The 22,549-nt window shown below is 38.4% G+C and overlaps 1 protein-coding gene across 1 annotated transcript in view; it reads left to right on the top strand.

Annotated features, from left to right (window-relative positions):
* IARS2 (isoleucyl-tRNA synthetase 2, mitochondrial) overlaps positions 1 to 22,549 on the top strand; it is a 31,810-nt gene that overhangs the window by 6,877 nt on the left and 2,384 nt on the right. The window contains exons 10-19 of the mRNA XM_051614506.1: positions 292 to 382; positions 594 to 745; positions 1,733 to 1,893; positions 9,293 to 9,395; positions 10,058 to 10,151; positions 15,507 to 15,615; positions 19,313 to 19,415; positions 20,432 to 20,557; positions 20,960 to 21,091; positions 21,728 to 21,834. Coding sequence (XP_051470466.1) covers positions 292 to 382; positions 594 to 745; positions 1,733 to 1,893; positions 9,293 to 9,395; positions 10,058 to 10,151; positions 15,507 to 15,615; positions 19,313 to 19,415; positions 20,432 to 20,557; positions 20,960 to 21,091; positions 21,728 to 21,834 — 1,178 coding nt within the window. The remainder of the gene's footprint in view (positions 1 to 291; positions 383 to 593; positions 746 to 1,732; positions 1,894 to 9,292; positions 9,396 to 10,057; positions 10,152 to 15,506; positions 15,616 to 19,312; positions 19,416 to 20,431; positions 20,558 to 20,959; positions 21,092 to 21,727; positions 21,835 to 22,549) is intronic.

Below are 22,549 nucleotides of genomic sequence, written 5' to 3'. Positions count from 1 at the left end.
TTTAGTTTTTCAGTGTTAATTTTGAATACTAACTGGTGAGTTGGTGTAAGACAGTTGTGGCATATCTGCAAACGTGATGGTGCTTGTTTCTTCTGATGTGTAAAATTCACTTGCCTGGTAGATTACTAACTAACAGTTCAGTAGGTCTGAAGTGTACTTAAATGAAGCATACTTTGCTATTCATCAAATAAGTTTTTACTCAGCAGAGTACTTAACTCATGTTTGAATGCCAAAAAGCTAATTAATTGCCACATGGTATTTTAGCAACATGATTAACATATTTATTTTTAGGATTGCCTTGTGGATGAAAGTGGGTTTTTCACTGAAGCTGCAGGTCCTGAACTGCAAAACAAGAATGTCCTTGAAGAGGGGAATGAAGCTGGTGAGTATTGGATGTTTAGCCATTTGTTACTTTATAAGTTATATTTCTGCAGATCTGTTTTGAGGGTTCATATAAACTGAACGTATTTTGAATATGGATGAGGTACAGGCACTTGTTACTACATGTTGATCATAGGAATAAATTAATTGAGGTTAAAAGTAGCAGTATGTTCCAGTCAGATTTTAGTCTAGCCTGATTTTGTTTCTCTCAGTCATTCAGATGCTTCAAGCAGCTGGGAGTCTGTTAAAAGAGGAGAAGTATGTGCACAGTTACCCATATGATTGGAGGACTAAAAAACCAATGATTATTCGTGCCAGCAAGCAGTGGTTTGTAAACACAGCAAGTGTGAAGGCTGCAGCACAGGTATGTCATTTTGTTTTCTTATGAGGCATTTAAAGACAGCTGATGCCATTTGGATTCAGCAAAACAATCTTAATATAGCTCACTCTAGGATATGTTCTTTTCTAGGGTTTACAGACAGTAGTTGAAAAATGTTCATTATTTGTATAAGTGATGAATGATGTAATTTTTTGGTCAATACTGGTATAATCCAGAATAAATACATTGACTGACATATTTGCTCATTGTTTTTGTAGGAAATTTATAAGCTTCTTAGAGCTACTGAATTATTTTCCCCAACATATTTTTAAAAATAGAATGTTTCGAGGAATAAAATCAGATGATTTTGTCACTATTAAAATTACTTTTGTTGTTGTGGTAGCCTTGCATGGCCAGACATCTTTGTTTGATCCCCTCTTAATTTTGCCATAGTCTTATTTTAAGTAACTTTAAAACATATTTTTTGTTATGTTTGTAAAAACCTTAAAAAAATCAGCCCCACACCTTAGGCTGTTTTGGGTAACATTGATTTCATTCTAATTAGGGCATGAGGAGTTTATTCCCTAATCATATTTACTTAGAGTGAAGGAAAACATGGTTATTTGGCAAGGATTGGGAGTGAGTGGTAGCTCACATTCTGTAGTACAGGCAGTATTTATTGAGATGGGGCTTCAAAGTAGACAACATGACAAGGCACAATGAGCTATTAAACTTCAGGTAGAGATACTGATGCCATTTCTAACTGACTTTAGGGTGTGTCTGCTGGAGAATCAAAGCTGGCAACAAAGCCTGGGTTGCTCTGTGGGGACATGTACAGTATCTACAGCGTTCAAAGTGTGTTACTGAAGTGCAGCACGTGGTGAAGAAAACACAGTAAATGTGGCAGTTGCCTGAGAACATGTTATTCAATACTGGGCTGGGGGGGGGGGCAGTGTAGGCCTGTAGCTTTTTTTTTACTGGTAGCATAAACCATGTTTGAATGCTGGGGCATGTTCACTGTCTCCTTTATAGGAAGTGCTGAAAAAAGTGAGAGTTATTCCTACATCTGCAGTGAACAGAATGCTCGAAATGCTGGACAGAAGGACCTTCTGGTGTATATCACGGCAAAGATGCTGGGGTGTTCCAATTCCTGTTTTTTATCAGAAGAACACGGGAGAATGCTTAATAAACAGGTATTTGGCTGGCTTTATATGCTGAAAAATGAAAGAATGAGCACTGTCTTTTGTGCTGTGGTTACACATTATAAAACTTGTAACTACCTAACTATAAGCACATGCTTTTAATTGTTTATACACAGAAGTAATTGAGCTATAAATTAAAACAATCAAAAATTGTTGCTGAAGGTGACTTGTAGGGAAATAATGGGAATAAATTTGCTTAGATACTGAAGTTATCTGAATAGTCTCCTTGGTAGCAATTGCTGCTTTCATCCCTCATCTTCAAGTGAAGTGAGCTGTCAGTAGTATTCACTGGCCTTTGCATTTAAACAAAGAGTAAAAAGCAAGTTTTAGTAAGAACAGACTGCAACTGTAATTTTAATTGTAGCACTGAATTGAGTGATACAGGCATTTTGTCAAAATAGCATTTTGCAGTTGAGTAAGTGATAGATGTCTGAAGTGAAATAATCAAATCGGTTACAGAATAAATAATTGCACTTTGTTGCAAAATAAAGTCAGAGCATTTTTGAGGGGGCAGCTTCAATAAGTGTAAGTAAATGACCTCTACCTATATGATTTGGTGTGTCTGAAACTTCAGATGTTAGCCTTACTCTGCCATCTTTGGTTAACAGTATCCAGATATTGCAAACACTGCATTTCAGGAATTCCAGGTAATACAATGTGGAGGAAATCCAAGCTATGCTTTAAAACAAGAAAACTCAACCAAATAAGATCCTTTTCTGTCTTTTAAGGACTAAGAGATCTGCTTTTTTTAAATTCTGCATATCCTCCAAGAGATGATTTCATAGAGGTAGTATTGTGGACATCCACATTCATTGTATATATATGTAATTGTTTTCTATCTTGAAATATGCTAGTATAACTCCATTTTATGCATCTTAACCTTAAAACCATTTGTGCAAATTGATTATGGATAGTGAGATTTCCCAGTGGAGATTAACTTAAGTGGTGTTGAAGAATTGTTTTTGTTCTGGTGTTGAATAAATATACTGCAGAGAATCCAGCATGTTCTCCAGAGGCTGGGCTGAGCACATAGGTATAGAAGTAGGTGAGGCTTAGGGTGTGGAGAGCAGGGAATGGACTTTAAGCAGTTAGTCCTTAGCTTCACCTAAGGTGACTGGGTGTGTAGGTGCACAGATATGTACTTTGACTCTCTCATGATAGGCAATAACTGTGAGAAAAGACCACAATAACCATCACTGTTTATAGTACCTGAATAATGCTGACACTTATCAGGAAATAAATGGATGGAGGCTCTGTGGGGTGTAAAATTATTTTACCTGCAAAACTGTTACTGTATTAAAAAGTAAATTTATGTTCACATAAAGAAAATAAGTCACAGCTTCTGAGGAATACTTGTGGTAGTCTATGTGCAGAGTAGGCTTCAGTGTGTTACTTGTGCTTGCCTGTTAAATACATAGTTTAATCACAAAATAAGAGTATAATGAAAAGCAGCTTAGCAGTTGGCAGTCAAATGCGAAGGGTAACCATGAAGGAAGAGCTCCTTCAGAACAGAGAGATGACGACTCAGCCGGTACATAAAACGTTTGAAAGGAGGCATGTATGTGAATTCCTTTAGGTTGTACTAAAATTGCCTTGCATGCCAGTGACTTGTGTAAAAAAAGCATGTCTTTTGTAAGTTGTGTAAGGTTATTGCTGGAGTTGTACAATCTGTGGCAGTTGGGGCGTTTCCTGCAATAGTTTAACAACTTGATCTTTGTTTGTAGGTATTGGCCTAGCAGTCAGGTGAATAAGGGACAGTATGGCATGTTTGGTTAGGACTGATCTGGGGAAAAATGAGAGGCATTTAGGAGAACAAGAGACATGCCAAGATGCTTGAAATTTATTTCATTTGACTGACAGCTTCTGATGCCTATTTATAGTCAGTACTCATTACTTCTAACATATTTTATGGTAGAAGTGACATTTTCAAAGAAAAGTGTAAACCACTCATTGAAAGTTAGCTGTGGCAGATTTCTGTAATCAGAGTAGGAAAAGTGCACAGAATATTGGCCTATAGAAATGACAGGCAAATTTAGAAAGCAGTCTGTCAATTCATAGGTCATTTTCCTGGACACCAGTTCTTACTGAAATAAACAGCTAAGCCTAAATATTTTGTTGCATTTGCATTAGCATTTTGAAAATCATATTGCAATAGGTTGCCAGTATGTTTCTAACACTTAATATGCTTCGCTATCAGATTGTGTGAATAATAGATATAATTAAAATAACAGTAAATAACTTACATTTCAATACAAAAGCGGTTTTCGTATCCTGAATGCTGGATAAACATGCTTCCAGTAGCAGCTGCTCTGCAGTTTTTGAGTGGCTATCAAAAGTAACAGCATCTCCACTGGAAGTCAGTGTAGTCCACATGGAGTTGCTGTTACATATGAGAGCACCAATGGTCGATCCTGAGTGATCCCGTTTATTTATCACCTGTGAAAAGACTTAAAAAAAAAAAAAAAAAAAAAAAATCCCTAAAATAAACCTCTGTGTTTTCTGTCTGTGAGAATTTCCCCTGAATTTGTCATGTGAAAGGCTGAAGAAAGCTTCTCTTTTAAGATGCAAGTGCTCATCTCTAGCAGAATATTTTTACCACACAATCATGTCTTTTGAAACTTGAAAGCCAAAATCTAGTTTGTAATCTTATATGCTATGCTTTTGATGCAAAACCTCCATGAGTCTTCCCTGTTTGCTGCTGTGACCCCCCCCCATGGCCCTAAAAGAGATTTGATTGTATGGCACCGTCGCTGGTTATAAATTTAATACACTACTGATGATTAGATTCTTTATGTAGAGTACGCCACACCATGTTGTGATCAGGAATTAAAAACTGATCCTAAAATAACAAAACCTTATGCAAGAGATAAGAAAGAACATGTTTTGATTATTGCCATTTTTGGTAAAAATATGGAGGTAAGATTCTGTGTGATTTTTTCTTCAGTGGAGAAAAAAGACTTTAAAGAGAATACGTGCACAAATAAATGATTATGCTGTTTGTCAATTTTAGAAATGTAATAGATTTCACGACAAAACATTCTGATTCTAGGAAATTGTGTAACTTGTGGAAGAGAAGAGAGAAAATGCTCCAAAAGTAAACCGAAAGATTTGTATTTCCAGTAGTATCTCAGATCAGGTAATAAATGTGAGATACATACTTAATCTGACCTCATGCAATAAATTCTTGACAAATTCACTGTTCACATATTGCTAAGTACTATTACTATTACAAAGATTACTCTCATGCCTAAAACTTTAGTCCCTTCTCTGTGATTTTGATTAACAAGTAAATTAAATTTTTGACACAGAAAACTCTAACCTCTTCTTGAAGTAGCTCTACTCTGTGCTCTAATTTTCTTTTTAAAATATAAAGACATTTCAGTGATTCAGAAACAACAGCAACTTACCGTACCCTAAGTACTTACTGCTGCATTAATCAGCATTCGGGTACAAAAGAAAATAGCTTGGTTTCTGTACTGCTGTTTGAAGAGGGGTCGAGAGAACATCAGGCACTGTATTCTTCTCCTCCTGACTCTATCTTAATGCTGCCTAATCTCTGTTAACACATTAAATAAGTGTTCAGCATAATCAATATCAGACTTCAGAGTGATTGGCTGGTGTCGTGGTAGCGTGAATTGCCGTAGGGGTTTCAGTGTTAAAACGTAGCGAGTGACACGTAATGCAAGTTCTTCTAGATAGTGTATGAATACAGGTCAAAGTTTTACAATGGTGTTTATTGCTAACTTGGTGAATTATCATGTTCATGTTGAAGCCCATAGATTATAAAGTGATGAGTAGTTACTTGAGAAAGGTGGTTTTCACTTGCACCTTACGTAAAAGTACTTTACAAAAATCTTTCTCCTTACTATACAAATACCTTAAACATAGCAATTTCTTTCTCTCTGCTTATAGTTAATCATAAGGATCCTGGGAAAAGATTAGAGGAACAGGGAGAGGGTTTTGTTTGTCATGGGTTTTTCAGATGGTAGGAGGAAAAAGTATTTGCCAAAATGGTGTCTTGGAAATCTTTGATCTTAACTGTCTCCTCTTAAAAATTAATTGACTATTAATGTTCATTTACATTCTATAGGGAAAGAGAATATAATGAAAAAAAGCCTTGCACTGATAAAATGTTCTTATCCTTGATTTGAAACCATGATAGGATCTTGAGAATACTGGTCAATAATAAGTTGACTCCACGGTTATTGACTTGTTACATCTTGAAAGATAACACACTTCTAACCTTCTTTTAGTAATCTGAAAACACTGATCTGTAGCATAATCATGTCTGCTAGTTCACGTGTCATGAAAATAATTCTGTCCTTTGTAAATTAACAGTATAAGCCTTTGCATGGCAATGCTCATGTTTTGTAGTAATGGTTTATCTAGGATAGTACACAAGTTGTGACTTCCCAAGGGAGATTGATAGCAAGGGTTCTTCCTCCCCCTGACTCTAATGGAGAGGAGAACAGTTCATCCTCATTACAGGTAATACAGTTTGCACTAAGACAGTGTTTTGGGTCCCTCCCTTGTTAATTTCTCCAAATGTTGATAGGCCTGATCTTAATCATTGTGTCTTCCACTGAGGAGAGATGTCAGAAAACTGGTGGCACTTCAGGCTGTATATCCTTTACTTAAAGTTAAGAACATCTGACAAACTGAGATTTCTGTTGTCATCAAACTGAAACCAGGCAGTTGCTGGAAAGCATTGTTTTTTAAGAGTGTATTCCTACATGTTGTCCAGGGTGGTTTGTTAGTTTTGGTCTGTAGCTGGATTTATCCCCTTTTAAAAATATCTACAGACAGTGATGTCAATGAATACCTGTTGAATGCTGTAAAAAATATTGATTGAAAATTAATTAATCAGTAGAATTTGTGTCCCTCACTGAAGTCTATCTGTAATATGGGAAGGTTTTGTAGAAGACAAGCTTAGTGCCTGTTTAAATTTTCTAAGTGTTTATAGGGCATGCTGGCAGCTTTTCAGTTCTAGTTATGGGTATGATTCTTGATTGAAACATTTTCTGGCTCTAATTTGATGCCAGAGCCATCAGCTGAGTGCTGAATTACTTCTTCCATTAATCACTCAACAGGCACTAACATTTTATGTGGCAATAAGCACATTTTAGGGTATGCATTTCTTTTTAATTTAGCTACTCTGTGTTCTGCTGGTGACCTCCATGACTAAGACTTCACTAGTAATAAGAAGGCATTGATACTGTGGAGAGAGCTCTTGAAATACTTACTTGAAGGCAGCTAGTTATTCATACTTCTCTTTAAAAATACACCGATAGTGTTTTTGAGAAGAATCAAAGGTGGAGCCTTCTGTTGGCAAGGGATCAAAAATAATATTGTACTGTTTTTTCTAAAATATTCCCAGGTTCTACAGTCTATGTCATCATTGCAGGTCTGGATGTAAAGCCAGCCTCTTCAGTGGAAGGTACTGACTCTCCAAGATCAGTGGAATAGTTTAGTCTGGACCGAGGCAAACAAATTTCTTCTTGGCTTATATGATTTATTTTTTTCCTGAGAGTTTTTGAAGATTTTAGTCTGAGGGAGGTAAGGCTTAAGGAATACTTACCAGCTATCTGCCAGGACTAGAGTTGTTTGCTTTTGTCTTGGAAAAGTAACACTTCACAGCTAGAAGAACAGGAAAATAGGCCTATGCGCAATTACTTCTGAAAGGAAAAGATACCATTCAGAACCAGAGCTCCTGTGTTTTGTTTTACCAAGATAAATGTCAACATATATATCACAAAGCTGTAAATTGTGTCCTGTCATCATTGAATTGGGGGGTGAATGATTTCCGCTCTAGCCTGAAAGGGTAAGAATGGAGATGGTATGCTAGCTTGGCATCGCTTTGCGAGTGGTACAGGTTAGTGGGCTTTCTCTCCAGAAGGTAAATTGGTTAATTGGTGATTCATTGATGAATACAAAAACTTGCAGTCAATTGCAACTTTGTGGTGAATATAAAATTGCAATCTTATTCCAAAACTCAAGACCAAAATTGCATTTTCTTCTTACTCTGCACCTCATGTTATATAATTAAGTAATAATTTTTTCTTCATCTTCTTGGAGAACATGGGTTTTCATGCTTACACTCCAGATGTAAGAATCCACTAAATGTTGTAGCTCAACTTGTTAGCAGTGCAGAAAAATACTCTGCTGAAGTCCAAATATAAAACTGAGTGACACTAAAGTAGTTAGATAATCTGCTTTTTGTGTTTTCAAGATAATTATGCCAGTTCATTATTTTACTTTTTCCCCTTTTGCAATACTGTGTCAATAAGTTAGTTAACTGATTAAATCTTCATTTCTTGAGTTAAAAGCTAATCTCTGGATCTGGGGTAAGCCAGTGTTTTTAGTTTGAAGCTGGCAAGTCATGATGGTCTGCTGTACTCCTTAAATACATCAGAAGTTTTAAAAGTCACCTCTGTAGTAAGTGATCTGTGAGTCAGCAAGAAAAATGTGTGGAGTTTGTTTTGGGTTTTAAGCTATTTTAATTTATGTCTGAGCTTGGCATTAAATGATACTAAAAATCAATTCCCCATAGCCTTACCTACTGGGGACAACGACTGAATGTGTCATAAATAGTGCATAGAACCTCGTGCCTTGTGACTGCGTTATCTTTTCACATCAGAAAAAATGCTTAGTTGATTTTTTAAATTATTTTTCTTAATACTGTAGTATCTCTCTATTTCAGGGCCTTTGTCCTAACTGGTGCTATACCATATGAATTCATAATATTGCCTGCAGAGTGTATGTTGAATGGTTGTTTTCACCACTCCTCTACTGAGTATAGACATTTCAATTTCCCGTATTATTTGTGATAATACATTTTTATATATATATATGTTTCTTACCATTAAAAAAATGTATTGCTGAAAAGCAGGAATCCAGGCAACCAGAGTTCTAATATATATGTGTACATTACTTGAATTGCTGCCATTTCCTAACTCCATTTCCACGTGAATTCTCAGGGTCTCTTTATCCAGTGAAGAAAAGAAGCCTATCGTCAAAAAGAGCAGATTTTTTGGGGGAATTAGTTGTTTAGTTTTTGTAAATCCAAGGTCAGGAAGTTGTACACAAAATTAATTTCAGAAGTTTTCGTGCTGCTGGCATCTTTTCTGAGTGCCCAGTTTTTGTGTATTTGCATAAAAAGCTGCATGAAATTAATGCAGGTTCTGTGTGTTCAGGTTTTACAAGACCCTATCCATCTTGGAAGACAATGTGGGAAGTCTTTTTAATGCAGGCAGAAAGCTCATGGAGCCTTGTCTGAATTAGAAGCTTGAAAATCTTGATCGCTTTATCAGTCACTGCTTTCAATCTGGGATACTTGTAGAAATGTATGATTAACTCATCAATTCATGAACCCCTTTTTTCCTTCTAACAGTGAAACTGTCACAGATGTCATCAAAATAGTGGAGCAGCAAGGAACAGATGCATGGTGGACTCTTCCTATTGAACAACTGCTATCGAAAGAGGCTGTAGCAAAGGTAATCTTTTTACTTTCTTTTTTTACTAATTTTACTATTTTTTTTTTTACTTTTTTTTTTTTTTTTACTGCTTAAGACAGTTCAGTGATGAGTAATAATATAAAACCTTCATATATTCCCATGACTCTTTTCAGTCTTGACCTTCATGAGAAGGTATCCTGTGAAAGGAATATTCAAAAAACAAGATCTGAATATGGCAGAATACACACAATCAGATTTGTGCCATTAATCTAGTGCAGAAATCTCCATCCTCCCTGTTTTTAGTTCTGGAGAGAAGTGACATCCTAACCAAATTATCCATCACAATCAAATGATGAGCCATTGTCATTAAAAGAGATTAAAATTTTTATTTAGTTCTACCTAACATTTTATTGTTCCTTTAACAGTTGTGCTCTTAAGCTAGCACACAAATTAAAGTGTTATTCTGCCATCTCAGGCTTTTTTGGTAATTTTTTCTTACCCTGTTTTGGTTTTTCATCAGTAATTATATGAAAACTATTGTGAAAAATTATCTAAGTTATTTTGTGTTCACTCACCAAGTTGGTAGCAGTGCCTGTACAAAACTGGTCCAAAAACCCAGTACTACTTTTTTCCTTGCTTTGATGACCATTGATGATACAGACTATGCTATTTGCGTTATTTAGTAATTGTTTTTCCCATAGGCTGGTGCTCATGATGTTTTGGATTATGTCAAGGGACAGGACGTCTTAGACATCTGGTTTGACAGTGGAACTTCCTGGGCTCATGTTTTGGAAGGTACAGAATTAATATGTTGATCTTTCTTTTAACATATTTGGAGAACAAAATGTGTTTTGCGTGATGCTGTTGGTATCAGCAAGACTGAATTAGATTATGTCAGCAGCAAACTGATTATGACTTCTTGTAAAGCTGCTTTGGCTTGTAAAGATAAGAGTTTCATGTTGGCAAACTCATTTTCAACATAGTTGAAGTTGTGATTTTTCTAATATTCTATTCTGACTGTTTCTGCTATGTGGCATATAATGTATCTTCTAATCAGAATGTATTTCTTTAGAGTATAGAAGTTTCATTACACAAACAGCAAAGGTACTTTGCTGCTAGTTGGTAACTCTTAAACTATCTTCAGTTAACAAATTTCAGTTTGTGCTTGTACATGCTATTTGAAGCAGAACAAAACTGAAATCAGATGCTGAATTTAAATGAGTTTTATTTTAACAGTGTAGATGTATTTTGGACTTCTGATTACTTTCAGTAACTGAAGCAGTATATTGTGTCTTAAAATATTTATACTTAGTATATGCTGTTTATAACTCCTACTGTCAGTAGTTGCTCCTCACCAGGTAGCAGATACATATTTGTATAAAAATATATTCAATATACCCTGTTTTCTTGGAGAATAATCCAAAGCCAGGAGTCCTTTCTAAAAGAGAAGTCTGGTTCCATACATCGAGTCTGTTGGACTTTAGACCCTCAGTACACAATTGCATGATAACAATCTTGTGTAATTATAAAACACGTTAGTACCATAGGTTTTATTTCTTAGCAACGTGGTCAGGCAACAGTACCATCAGCAAATACTCATTTTCTAAAAGACCTTTATATACATTGGAAGTGCATGCTTTTTAAAATCTGGTTTGAATTTGAAAGGTAAAACAAAGTAGTGGCATTTTATGTGCATAGTTAAATACTTTTATTCTTTCAGGGCTTACTTAACACCTCAGTATGCAAAAACTACTTTTAGTCCTGTATAGAGGATAGATGTTGTGTTTAATGAACAGCAGAATCAAGACCCTTTTAGTTTCAAAGATTCATTTGTATAAGGCTCCCATGTGGATTCTGTAATGTCTACTAAATGTTGAGTATTTCACAGTACAGGCTTCTTCCTTCATGGAACCATCAAAAGTTCTTCTTCTTTATTTGGTCACCTATTTTAATGAAACTTCTAAAACTTGGTGTGAAAGGAAGGCATCTTCTTTTGCTGTCTGACCTGACTGGAGTGTCCCCACTGGTCCAAAAGAGAAAGACTAACAGTGTCATCTTGTAAGCCTCTTCAGAAATTACACAAGTTACATTGCCTTTTTTCCTGTGTAATTTAGGCTCCCAGGCATGGCCACAAGTGGAAGTACAGTCTCAGTAATTCATATGAAGTTACTGGTTTAATTTGTCCTTTATGAAAAATGCAATTTGCCAGAGAAGTTGTTGAAGGAATAGTTTTGTATTTCTCAGTATGCTCCAGCTTTTAAAACTTCTTGCAGAACTTCTTCCTATGTCAATAAAAATAATTGGCAAGGCTTACAAATAGGTTAACAGATGGGATCGATTATTTTCCCAAGAATTCTTGGGGAAAAAATGCATTAAATCCATAGAGAAATCCAAAATCGCTTTGAGAACGTTACAACAGGAAGAAGAATTTCCTGTGGCTTAAACTCATGAAAGCACAGAGGCATATGGGTGCTGGAGTGCTACCTGCGAAGTGCTACCTGTTAATTTTGTTGTAGGACATCACTGATACCAGCAGTTATTGTTTGCCTGCTGATGAGTGTCATGTGTGGCAGTGATTCTTTTGCAGCACGTGAGTTACTTTCAGGGCAAATCTAGCATTCATAGATACCTAAAACTGAGACTAACATTTATGATTGTTTCACTCTACCACAAAAGTTATTGAAAATTATAGATCAATGATCTGTCTGTGAGTAGCCAGCCAAAATAACCGGCTTTACAGGCTTCCCTGCCAGGTCCAGTCTTGCAAAAATAAATCCTTCTCTTGAACGTCTCTGCAACTTGGGGAACTTTGGCCTGAGTTTTCACTGGACTCGAACTAGCTGTGTGTGAGTTTATTAAATGAGATGACGCAGTTACCTTTAGCTGGTGGCCACACAGAGTGCTTTAAAAAAATACAGCAGGTTGGGAAGTGAGTGGGAAGGAGGAAGAGGAGAGAGAAAGATTCTGCAAGTTGAGGTTTCTGAACAGGTTCAAGGAATTGCTAGGTAATGGCAAGCCCAGTGGCCTAAATCATAGGTTGCATGGACACAATCCTTTTTCTGATGCTTGCCCTGCTGTGTTTGCTACCAGAGACAGGGTATAATTCTGATTGAAATTACTTAGAGATGCTCTTTTTTGATTGAATTATGGTTGGCTTTCTTTTTCCAGCCTAGGTGTGTCAAAGATACCCCTTCTAGCTAAATGGCAAATTAACCAAACTGCTCTACATCAGCAGTATGGCAGGTAGGAAGGTGCAACTTACACACAAAGATCAAAGATTTAGCTACTGTAGTTACAACACCGAAAATGTACACTTATAACTAGATTGTTAATTAGATACTAATTCCCTTGCACCATGGAGAGCAGCTCCACAGGTGCAATGTGCCCTGAAAAACCTGCTGCTGCCAAAGTTTTCTGGGGATGCTGTTTGCTTCGTTAACGCTCTGTTTGCCTAACACCGTTTTCAATGAACAGATTAGTTATGCTATCTAATCCTGCTTCTTTCTTGCTACACACGCTTCAAATATTGTCGGAAAGAAGTGTTTCCATTTTCTTGCAATGTTAAATTTTAAGTCTGAATGCCTCATATACAAATAAATTCATTTTCACAGTGCTGCTGAGAGGTAGAAATGTGTTAATACACTGCCTTCAAAAAGGTGTGTAGTAAAAGCAAAATCTGGTTCAAAACCATTTGCTGATTTTGAATACCCAATGCTGTGGAGCCTACAACTTTTTTTCTTTTTTCTTCTTTTATTTGAAGTTTAGTTTGTGTTCAGCCTTTTGATAGTGATTATTTCAGTACCTGTCTTTGAAATACCCATTTTAGAGAATTCTTTTCTATCTTAAAATTCTCTTACTGGTCTTGACATCTTCCTCATGGGCAGAGTGCCAGCTGCACTACAACCTTGAGATAATTGATTTTTCAAAATATTTAATATTAAAATGCACACTGGACTCTGTTGCAACGTGAGATGCCATTGGTAAAAGTCCCACAGCTTTTTACCCATAGTTTTGTATCACACTGAGGGTGGTTTTCAACATCGTACCTTCTTTTTCCATATCTTATTGGCTAATATTTAACTGAATGAATGTGATTATTTTACAACTTACCTATCTGAATGTTTAAACTTTTGTGCTGACTGAGAGACTTGAATTTATCTTAGCTGATTTATTCCTGGCATAAAAATACAATATGTTTAATCTAAAAGTCAAAGTCTGTAAGATCAAAGATATGGAATCTTGAAATCCAAACCAGAAGGATCATAAATTGTAATTCTCTTAATGACCTATGTACTATACCTCAGTGTAAAATAACCAACTGAAATGTCTCTTCTGGGTTGTCAGACGTACTCTTCCATTTGCAAAGAAATGTGTGCACTGTTGTAATAAATTTCTATATAATCATCAAAGATTCAGTGAAACTGAGGGAGAGGAGCTACCTGTGCACTTGAAAAGCAGGCTTTGTATATGCAAAACCTGTGTTTGTATTTTACAGAGATAAAATGTTCAGGGCATCATTAACTTTGTAAGCTACATTAGCCAGCCTGCCAGATGTACTAATTCCTGTCAGAAAAGACCAAGACAGTTTGCCATTTGCAGTCGGTTGTTTGTTTAAATTCTTCTCTAAGTTAACAACTGGCATTTCCGTGAAAAGTAAAGTAGCTGTAAATAACAACTGTGTTGTTACACATTTTCCACTGTTATTTTCATCCTTACCACAAATATTTATTTTTTTTTCATCTTGACCTCACAAGTATTTTTGCAGTCTGTTAATACAAAGGCTGATCCCTACTTGTACTGCTTTTTAAACTCAAATATCTTTGTAGCTTTTCTTGAAGGAATAAACAAATGTGTTAAAAATCATAACATCCACCCACACACTTTTCCTGTGCTAGCTGGAACTGCATGGCCTTGACCTTTGTAATGTTGAACTTCCTTTTATTGCAGGATGGATCTAAATATCGAAACTTCCATTAAGTTAAACAAATAAATCCAGCGTGTCAGCAGCAGAAAGAAGCATTGTCTCGGGGGTCCTAGGAAGAGGATAAAAGGAGCTAGTAGATAAAAATTGAGTAGAGGAACTTTTGTCTGAGTATCTGGAAAATTACACCACCAACTTTTGGAATCAAAACTAAATTCCTGCCAAATATGTGTATGATTTTGCACATTTGCAGGCTTTGACTCACATGTTCTGCTGTGCTCCACATTATTCTGTTCTCACTGGGATGGTGACCTGTCTGGGATTGTTTAGGACAAGGAGGGACAACTTGAATCAACAAGTCTTGTACCTTCTTGTGCAATGAGTGAATTCCACTAGTAAAGCCATTAAAACTTTGTTGCCCTCTTTCAACCCTGTGGGAAAGCTGGGCTTGCTCTTCTGCTTTTAATGTGCAGTCAGTTAATACCCAGTTTATGTGCCTTGTAGCCCATTTTTTTCTCTGATCCCAGCAGTACTCATTAGCTCCAGTTGCTCTATATTTTATGGGGAATAGTATTTCCATTCAGCTTTCCCCTGCTAGGAAAGCCATGCTTCTCCAGACCCCTCTCTCCCACAACAGGGTTCCTGTTTCCTGTCTTGTCCTAACCCTTCCCTGAAATTTTTTATCTTCCCAGAGCACCAGTGACCAGAAAATGTAGATTCTGTCACAGGTGAGCTGCGGTCACTGCCAAAGCTTCCTGGTCTCCTCTGAGAATACCCAAGGCCTTACGCATGCCAATCAGGCACCTTAAGCCTGTGACTTGTATCTTGAGTAATTCCCACATTAATTCCAAAGTATGTGATCTTTCCATGTGTCTTTCAGTTTGTTTAGGAGTACTTGGAAAGTATTTTGAGAACTTATGAAGTGCTCCGAGTGTGATGGCTTCTGTTTTCAAAATTTATTACTTTATTTGGGGGAAAGCAAGTTTATTTGTTGGATTTTGGAGTTCAGTGAGTCTTGAATTTTTTATTTTTTTTTTTTTTTAAAGTGATACTAATGAATCACTTGCATCATGTTCTAATAACTATACACCATTTATAAAAGTAAGTTATTTACTGAGTTTAAAGAGGAGAGTCAGTTTAACTAATCACTTTCAGAGATCTTCTGTTAAGTGTTTTAATTGTTTGAATATACAGGCTGATATTTTAAACAAAATCTTCTGGTTTTAAAGGTTCAGAACAAAGAGCAGATACATACCTTGAGGGAAAAGACCAACTGGGAGGTTGGTTTCAGTCCTCTCTATTAACCAGTGTGGCAGCAAGGAAGAAAGCGCCATATAAGTAAGTATGTGCATTGCAAACACATTGCTAGTTCATTTATTAAATACTGGGCTTTTGATAGTGTGGACAGTAATTTATAAACAAGATAAATCGACCTATTACTAAGTATCTGATTTATGTCCTTAAGTTTTCAGTATAAAGTTTTGCTGGGATTAGATTGTAATGGGTTTACCGTTAATTGATTTCCACCATAATTTAAATAGATACTTTCTCAGTCATTTAGGTCTATCCTGTTACATTATGAGATACAGGTCTGTTCTTTTGTCATCTCTCCCACTGCCCGAAGGCAGGTGGTCTGAGGAGGATTTGGTCCCACCAGAGTGCTCTGTTTGCTTCCTGAAATGCCTGTATGCTAATGCACGCAGCATGGGGAATAAGCAGGAAGAGTTAGAGGTCTGTGTACGGGCTAAGGGTTATGATCTGGTAGCAATAACAGAGACATGGTGGGACAGCTCACATGACTGGAATGTGGTCATGGATGGTTATGTGCTTTTTAGGAAAGATAGGGTGGGGAAGCGAGGTGGTGGAGTTGCTCTTTATGTGAGAGAGCAACTAGAATGTATTGAGTTTTGTGCAGGGGCCGATGAGGGGCAAGTTGAAAGTCTGTGGGTAAGAATTAAGGGGCAGGCTGGTGTGGGTGATACAGTTGTGGGGGTCTACTACAGACCTCCAGATCAAGATGAGGAAGTTGATGAGGCTTTCTACAGGCAGTTGAAAGCAGCCTCACAACTACAGGCCCTAGTCCTCTTGGGAGATTTTAACTACCCCGATATCTGCTGGAAGACTTACACATCCAGCCTTTCACAGTCTAAGAGGTTCCTCCAGTGCATTGATGATAACTTCTTAATGCAAATGGTGGACAAGCCAACTAGAAGAGGAGCGCTCCTGGATCTTGTATTAACTAACAAGGAGGGCCTTGTTGAAGCAGTGGTGGTCAATGGCAGCCTTGGCTGCAGTGATCACGAGATGGTGGAGTTCAGGATCCTGTGTGGAAGGAACAGAATACCCAGCAGGATCAGAACCCTGGACTTCCACAAGGCAAACTTTGGCCCCCTTAATCAACTGTTAAGGGAAATCCCATGGGACAGGGTGCTAGAAGGTAAAGGGGCTCAAGATAGCTGGTCAACATTCAAGGACCACTTCTTGCGAGCACAGGATCAGAGCATCCCAATGGTTAGGAAATCTAGTAAGGGAGCTAGGAGACCTGCATGGTTAAAAAAGGAACTACTGGGCAAACTCAAGTGGAAGAGGAAAATCTACAGATCATGGAAGGAGGGGCTGGTCACTTGGGAGGAATATAGGTCTGTTGTCAGAGGATGTAGGGAGGCAATTAGGAAAGCTAAGGCCTCTTTGGAACTTAACCTTGCAAGTCAGGTTAAGGATAATAGAAAGGGCTTTTTCAAATACATAGCTAACAAATCTAACACTAGAGGCAATATTGGCCCTCTGATGAATGAGGTGGGAGCCCTGGTGACAGAGGATATAAAGAAGGCAGAGGTGCTGAATGCCTTCTTTGCCTCTGTCTTTACTCCTGCAGGATTTCCCCATGAGCCCCAGATTCATATAGCCCCAGAAGAAGTCAAGATAGAGGAGGAGTTTGCCATGGTAGATGAGGATTGGGTTAGGGATCAGTTGAGTAATCTGGACATCCATAAATCGATGGGTCCGGATGGAATGCACCCAAGGATGCTGAGGGAGCTGGCGGAGGTCATTGCTAGTCCACTCTCCATCATCTTTGGTAAGTCATGGGTAACAGGAGAGGTGCCTGAGGACTGGAGGATAGCAAATGTCACACCAGTCTACAAGAAGGGCAAGAAGGAGGACCCGGGTAACTATAGACCGGTCAGCCTCACCTCCATCCCTGGAAAGGTGATGGAACAACTTGTTCTTGTCACTATCTCCAGGCATATCAAGGATATGGGGGTCATCAGGAGCAGTCAGCATGGTTTTATCAAGGGTAAATCATGTTTGACTAACCTCATAGCCTTCTATGAGGAAATTACTAGGTGGATAGATGATGGTAGAGCGGTAGATGTGGTATACCTTGATTTCAGTAAAGCATTTGACACTGTCTCCCACAGCATCCTTGTAGATAAGTTGATCAAGTATGGGTTTGATGATCAGGTAGTGAGATGGATCAAGAACTGGTTGAAAGGAAGGAGTCAGAGAGTTGTAGTCAATGGGGCAGAATCTGGTTGGAGGTGTGTGACCAGTGGAGTCCCTCAGGGGTCGGTACTGGGACCGGTGTTGTTCAACATCTTCATCAACGACCTGGATGAGGGTACAGAATGTACCCTCAGCAAGTTTGCTGATGACACTAAGCTGGGAGGAGTGGCTGACACACCAGAAGGCTGTGCTGCCATTCAGAGGGACTTAGACAGGCTGGAGAGTTGGGCGGGGAGAAACATGATGAAGTTCAACAAGGGCAAGTGTAGAGTTCTGCATTTGGGGAAGAAAAACACCATGCACCAGTACAGGTTGTGGGCTGACCTGCTGGAGAGCAGTGTAGGAGAAAGGGACCTGGGAATCCTGGTAGACAGGAGGATGACCATGAGCCAGCAATGTGCCCTTGTGGCCAAGAAGGCCAATGGCATCCTGGGGTGCATTAGAAAGGGTGTGGTTAGTAGGTCAAGAGAGGTTCTCCTACCTCTTTATTCTGCATTGGTGAGGCCGCATCTGGAGTATTGTGTCCAGTTCTGGGCCCCTCAGTTCAAGAAGGACAGGGACCTGCTTGAGAGAGTCCAGCGCAGAGCTACAAAGATGATTAAGGGAGTAGAACATCTCCCTTATGAGGAGAGGCTGAGGGAGCTGGGTCTCTCTAGCTTGGAGAAAAGGAGACTGAGGGGGGACCTCATCAATGTTTACAAATACATAAGGGGTGAGTGTCAGGGAGATGGAGTTAGGCTTTTCTCAGTGATGACCAGTGATAGGACAAGGGGTAATGGGTGGAAATTGGAGCATAGGAGGTTCAAGGTGAATATACGAAAAAATTTTTTTACTGTGAGAGTGACAGAGCACTGGAACAGGCTGCCCAGGGAGGTTGTGGAGTCTCCTTCACTGGAGACATTCAAAACCCACCTGGATGCGTTCCTATGTGATATACTCTAGGTGACCCTGCTCTAGCAGGGGGGGTTGGACGAGATGATCTTTCGAGGTCCCTTCCAACCCCTAAGATTCTATGATTCTATGATAATCAAAGGGTTGTTACGAGAGGTGCAGTATGAAAATCTCTGAAGATCATTGATTTGTGAATTGAACATTAGGCTGTAAGGAAGTCAGAATCACTGTGTGCATGTCTTATACTGGAGCTGTGACATGCTGCTTGTTCCCTGGAAGATGAAGAGCATAGGGAAGGGTAACGTGCATCTGTTGCAAGGAGGCTGTGCAATTTTGGGGAATTTATTGGCTTAAAGAGTAAATAATACTTTAGTCTTTAATTTGTCTGAAATGTATGTGCACCCGGTATCTGCAAACAATCCATTGCTTGCATGGCAAAATTAAATAAGGAAAATAAAGTTGCATGTGCTGCTTGGATGATAGTACAGCATATTCATGGTTGCTTGTACTGGACAGATGAAGCCTCAGGCTTACCAAAATTGAGGATTTCTGTGTTTTATCTTAAGAATATCTTCCCTGGAACTCTGTTCTTAACAGATTTTTCACTGGGATTTTGTTTCTGCTAAAATCTTTTCTTCAGGACACTGGTGGTTCATGGATTTACTCTTGGTGAGAAAGGGGAAAAGATGTCTAAATCCATAGGCAATGTGGTTGACCCTGATGTCGTTATCAATGGAGGCGAAGTAAGTCCAACTCCTGAGTTTCTAGGAATGGCTAGTTACAATTTCTCACTACCAGATTCTGCTACTATCTTGTGACATGTTTTCCTCTAAACAGCTGTCTGGTAACAGAACCCTGTAAGGCTCTTCTAAAGAGGCTACCCTGCAATTCCATTTGGCAGGAGTGAAAACCTTGAGTTGTTTTGTGTCAGCTGTAGTGCCAAAAAACCCCCACACCTTTGTTCTGTGCTAAGAGAAAAGAAAGCATGTTACATAGAATGTGTAGAATGGTTCCTGTTTACTTGGGAAAGCTGTTGATGGAATGATGGGAGGAGGATTTAAAAAAAAATAAATAAACCTTTGCCTTCAGACTGACTGAAACTGATGAGCTGGGCCTATCAATAGAACAGTGAGAGTAGCAGTTGCACCCCAGCTGTCTGTCTGCTCTCAGCTTAGGCTGTTTATTGGCTCTGGAAACTTAGCTCATTCCATGGTCAAAGAGGGGGCACTGCAGGGGACGCTCTGAATTTTTTTACTTCCCCAATTCTGCTGTTGCTCTTTCTGAGACTGCTGAGTGTATTTTGCAACTCTCAAGACAGAGGAGTCCATCCTTACAAAGACTTGCTTATCTGATTGAATAAACACACAATAGTTTCTGTTTTTTCAAAAAGGAGAGAACCCGTTTTCAGAGTTGAAAACAGGGTGGAAAACTGTCTGAAGGAGAAAAAAAAAAGGCATGTAGCTTTAAAGAGTAACATTACTATTTTAATGTTAAGCATTCAAAGGATTCGAGATGTAAGATGGAAAGATTAATTTATCTCAACTTACTAGAGTTCCAGCATAGCCTGGTCACAGACTGCTGCAAGTAGCCCTGCCTTAGCAGAAATCTTGCTAAAAGAGTTTGAAGACTTCCAAATAGAGTGGCCCTCTGGGCACAGTTAAGATACATGTTCTCACAGCTTTACCAACATGGAGTTGCACTGCTCACCATGCTGCAGGACCCTCAGCAGTTCTACTCATGCCTTTCTGTCTCTACTTAGGATCACTCCACGGATCCTCCATATGGTGCCGATGTTCTCCGCTGGTGGGTGGCAGAATCAAATGTTTTTTCTGAGGTGCTGATTGGACCTGTTGTACTTAATGCTGCAAGAGATGATATCAACAAGGTAAGTGCCAAATATGTTAACGCTCTTCAGTCTAATGACCGGGTCCTCTTTATATTTGGGTTTGTGTTGACTGAGAAGAATCGATTGCAAAGCTTTTCAATCTTTAGACAAAAGAAAGCTTTTCTGAGCTTATTTAGGTGCTTCTGCTTTTTACGTCTGCGGATCTAATAGTGAAGTGTATGAATGAAAAGACTAGTTTTTGCAGCATGCTTTGGTAATAGCCAGGCTTTTCTTTACATTTCCCTAGGTCCTTTTGGCATACATTCTTCGTGATGCTTTTGTACATATGCAGACAATAATTTTGAAAAACAGCCTTTAGCTAATTCATTATAGAATATTATAATTTTGTGTTCCATCTGAAGTGCAGACCACCAATGTTTAATTTTTCTGGTTTGTTCCTAGCTTCGGAATACACTACGCTTCATGCTGGGAAACATGGCTGACTTCAATCCAGAGACCGATTCCATCCCTGCTTCAGAGATGTACATAGTGGATCAATACATGCTGCATTTATTGCAAGATTATGGAAGCAAGGTAGGGGTAAATTGGATTTAGATGAATATATGTCATGTTTTTTAGTGGTTTTACCCTCTAGGGAAAAATATTTTAAGTGTGTGAGTAAAGAGTATGTGTCAAGTAGGCAAATGATGACCACAAAGGTTTCTTTGATGCCATGTGCACTCCCTTAAGCCCGTTCCAACTGCTGGAGGAAGGCTTTGCTGTTAACATTCTGAACTTCTTGGTTTTAGCATTGACCAGTTTTTCCCTCTCCCCTTCTGCCCAAGGTCTCAAATTATCAATCTTTAGAAATAGTTTCAATAGGATACAAAAAAAGAAGACCAAAAACTTCTACAACTTTGGAAATCTGCTGTAGTCCAAAACTTAGTAATTTCTGTCACTCAGAACCATTCTGCTGAATGACAATGTATGGGCATAATTTCTGGAGTTCTCCCTGTCCTCTTCCCTCAAATTTGATTTTAAAATATTTTTGTCCTAATTGTTAATGAAATTAACTTTTTTTTTTTTCGCCTCCAACAACCTTTTAAAGAAGAGGTTCTCTCAGAGTTTGTCACTCATTACAGTTTCTGCAAGTTCAGGTTCATCAAGGGTTGTCATCTGTATGCTGTCATCTGATACACTGTTCTTATCATTTTCTACTCCCTCTTCCAGGTTACAGAAGCATACAAAGAATATGATTATAGCAAAGTTGTTCGATTATTGCAAGCATTCTGTTCCAGAAATCTGTCTAACTTCTATTTCAGCATAATCAAAGACAGGTAAGTTCATTACTGCTGCCTTTAAACAGGAAATAACAAGTTAAGCAGTTTGAGATGGAGGTAAGAGCATTCCAGGTGAATGTTGGGTGAATATGGGTATCTCAAGAACATGTCACACTTACATATTGTGCTTTGGTGCACTAAAGCTCTCAAGTGAAAGCTTACTTGCTTTCAGCTTATTTTTGTTATCAGTGTGCTTCTACATCCTGTTCAGTACGGATACAGAATCATTTTGAAAGGTAATCAGTTTTAAAGATAGATTCTTGGATCTGACTTTCTACCTGTAACTGTGTGCATCTGTATTTGGGAAGGTAAGAGGGAAGAGCTTTAAGCATTTCTGGGCAGCCTAATGTCTTTTACTGATCTAAGAAACAGATAAAGAACCCTAAGGATGTACTGATACCTTTGTAAGTTTTGAAAGGGAGGTTTCATGGGTAAGGGGGTAGGGGCTATACTGATCTTTAGTTTCCAGAATGCAGGTAAGGTGGGGGGGAGAAAAAAGCCCTAATGATACATTATAGATGATCCAGAACAAAGAGCCAACAGAGCTGCCAGCTCACCTCCCTGAGGAAAGATTCTCTTCTATACAAATGAAGTAAATTAACATGCCATATCCTTTCCTGACAAAAGGTGGCTGAATATGCAGCTAGTCCAGTACCTAATCCATTCTGCTTGCCTTGGAAAGGCAATTAAGAAAAGCTTTCCTAAGAAAGGC

The sequence above is a fragment of the Apus apus genome, chromosome 3 (genome assembly GCF_020740795.1).
Source record: "Apus apus isolate bApuApu2 chromosome 3, bApuApu2.pri.cur, whole genome shotgun sequence".
Lineage (NCBI taxonomy): Eukaryota > Metazoa > Chordata > Aves > Apodiformes > Apodidae > Apus > Apus apus.
This window is presented reverse-complemented; position numbering and strand designations above follow the sequence as displayed.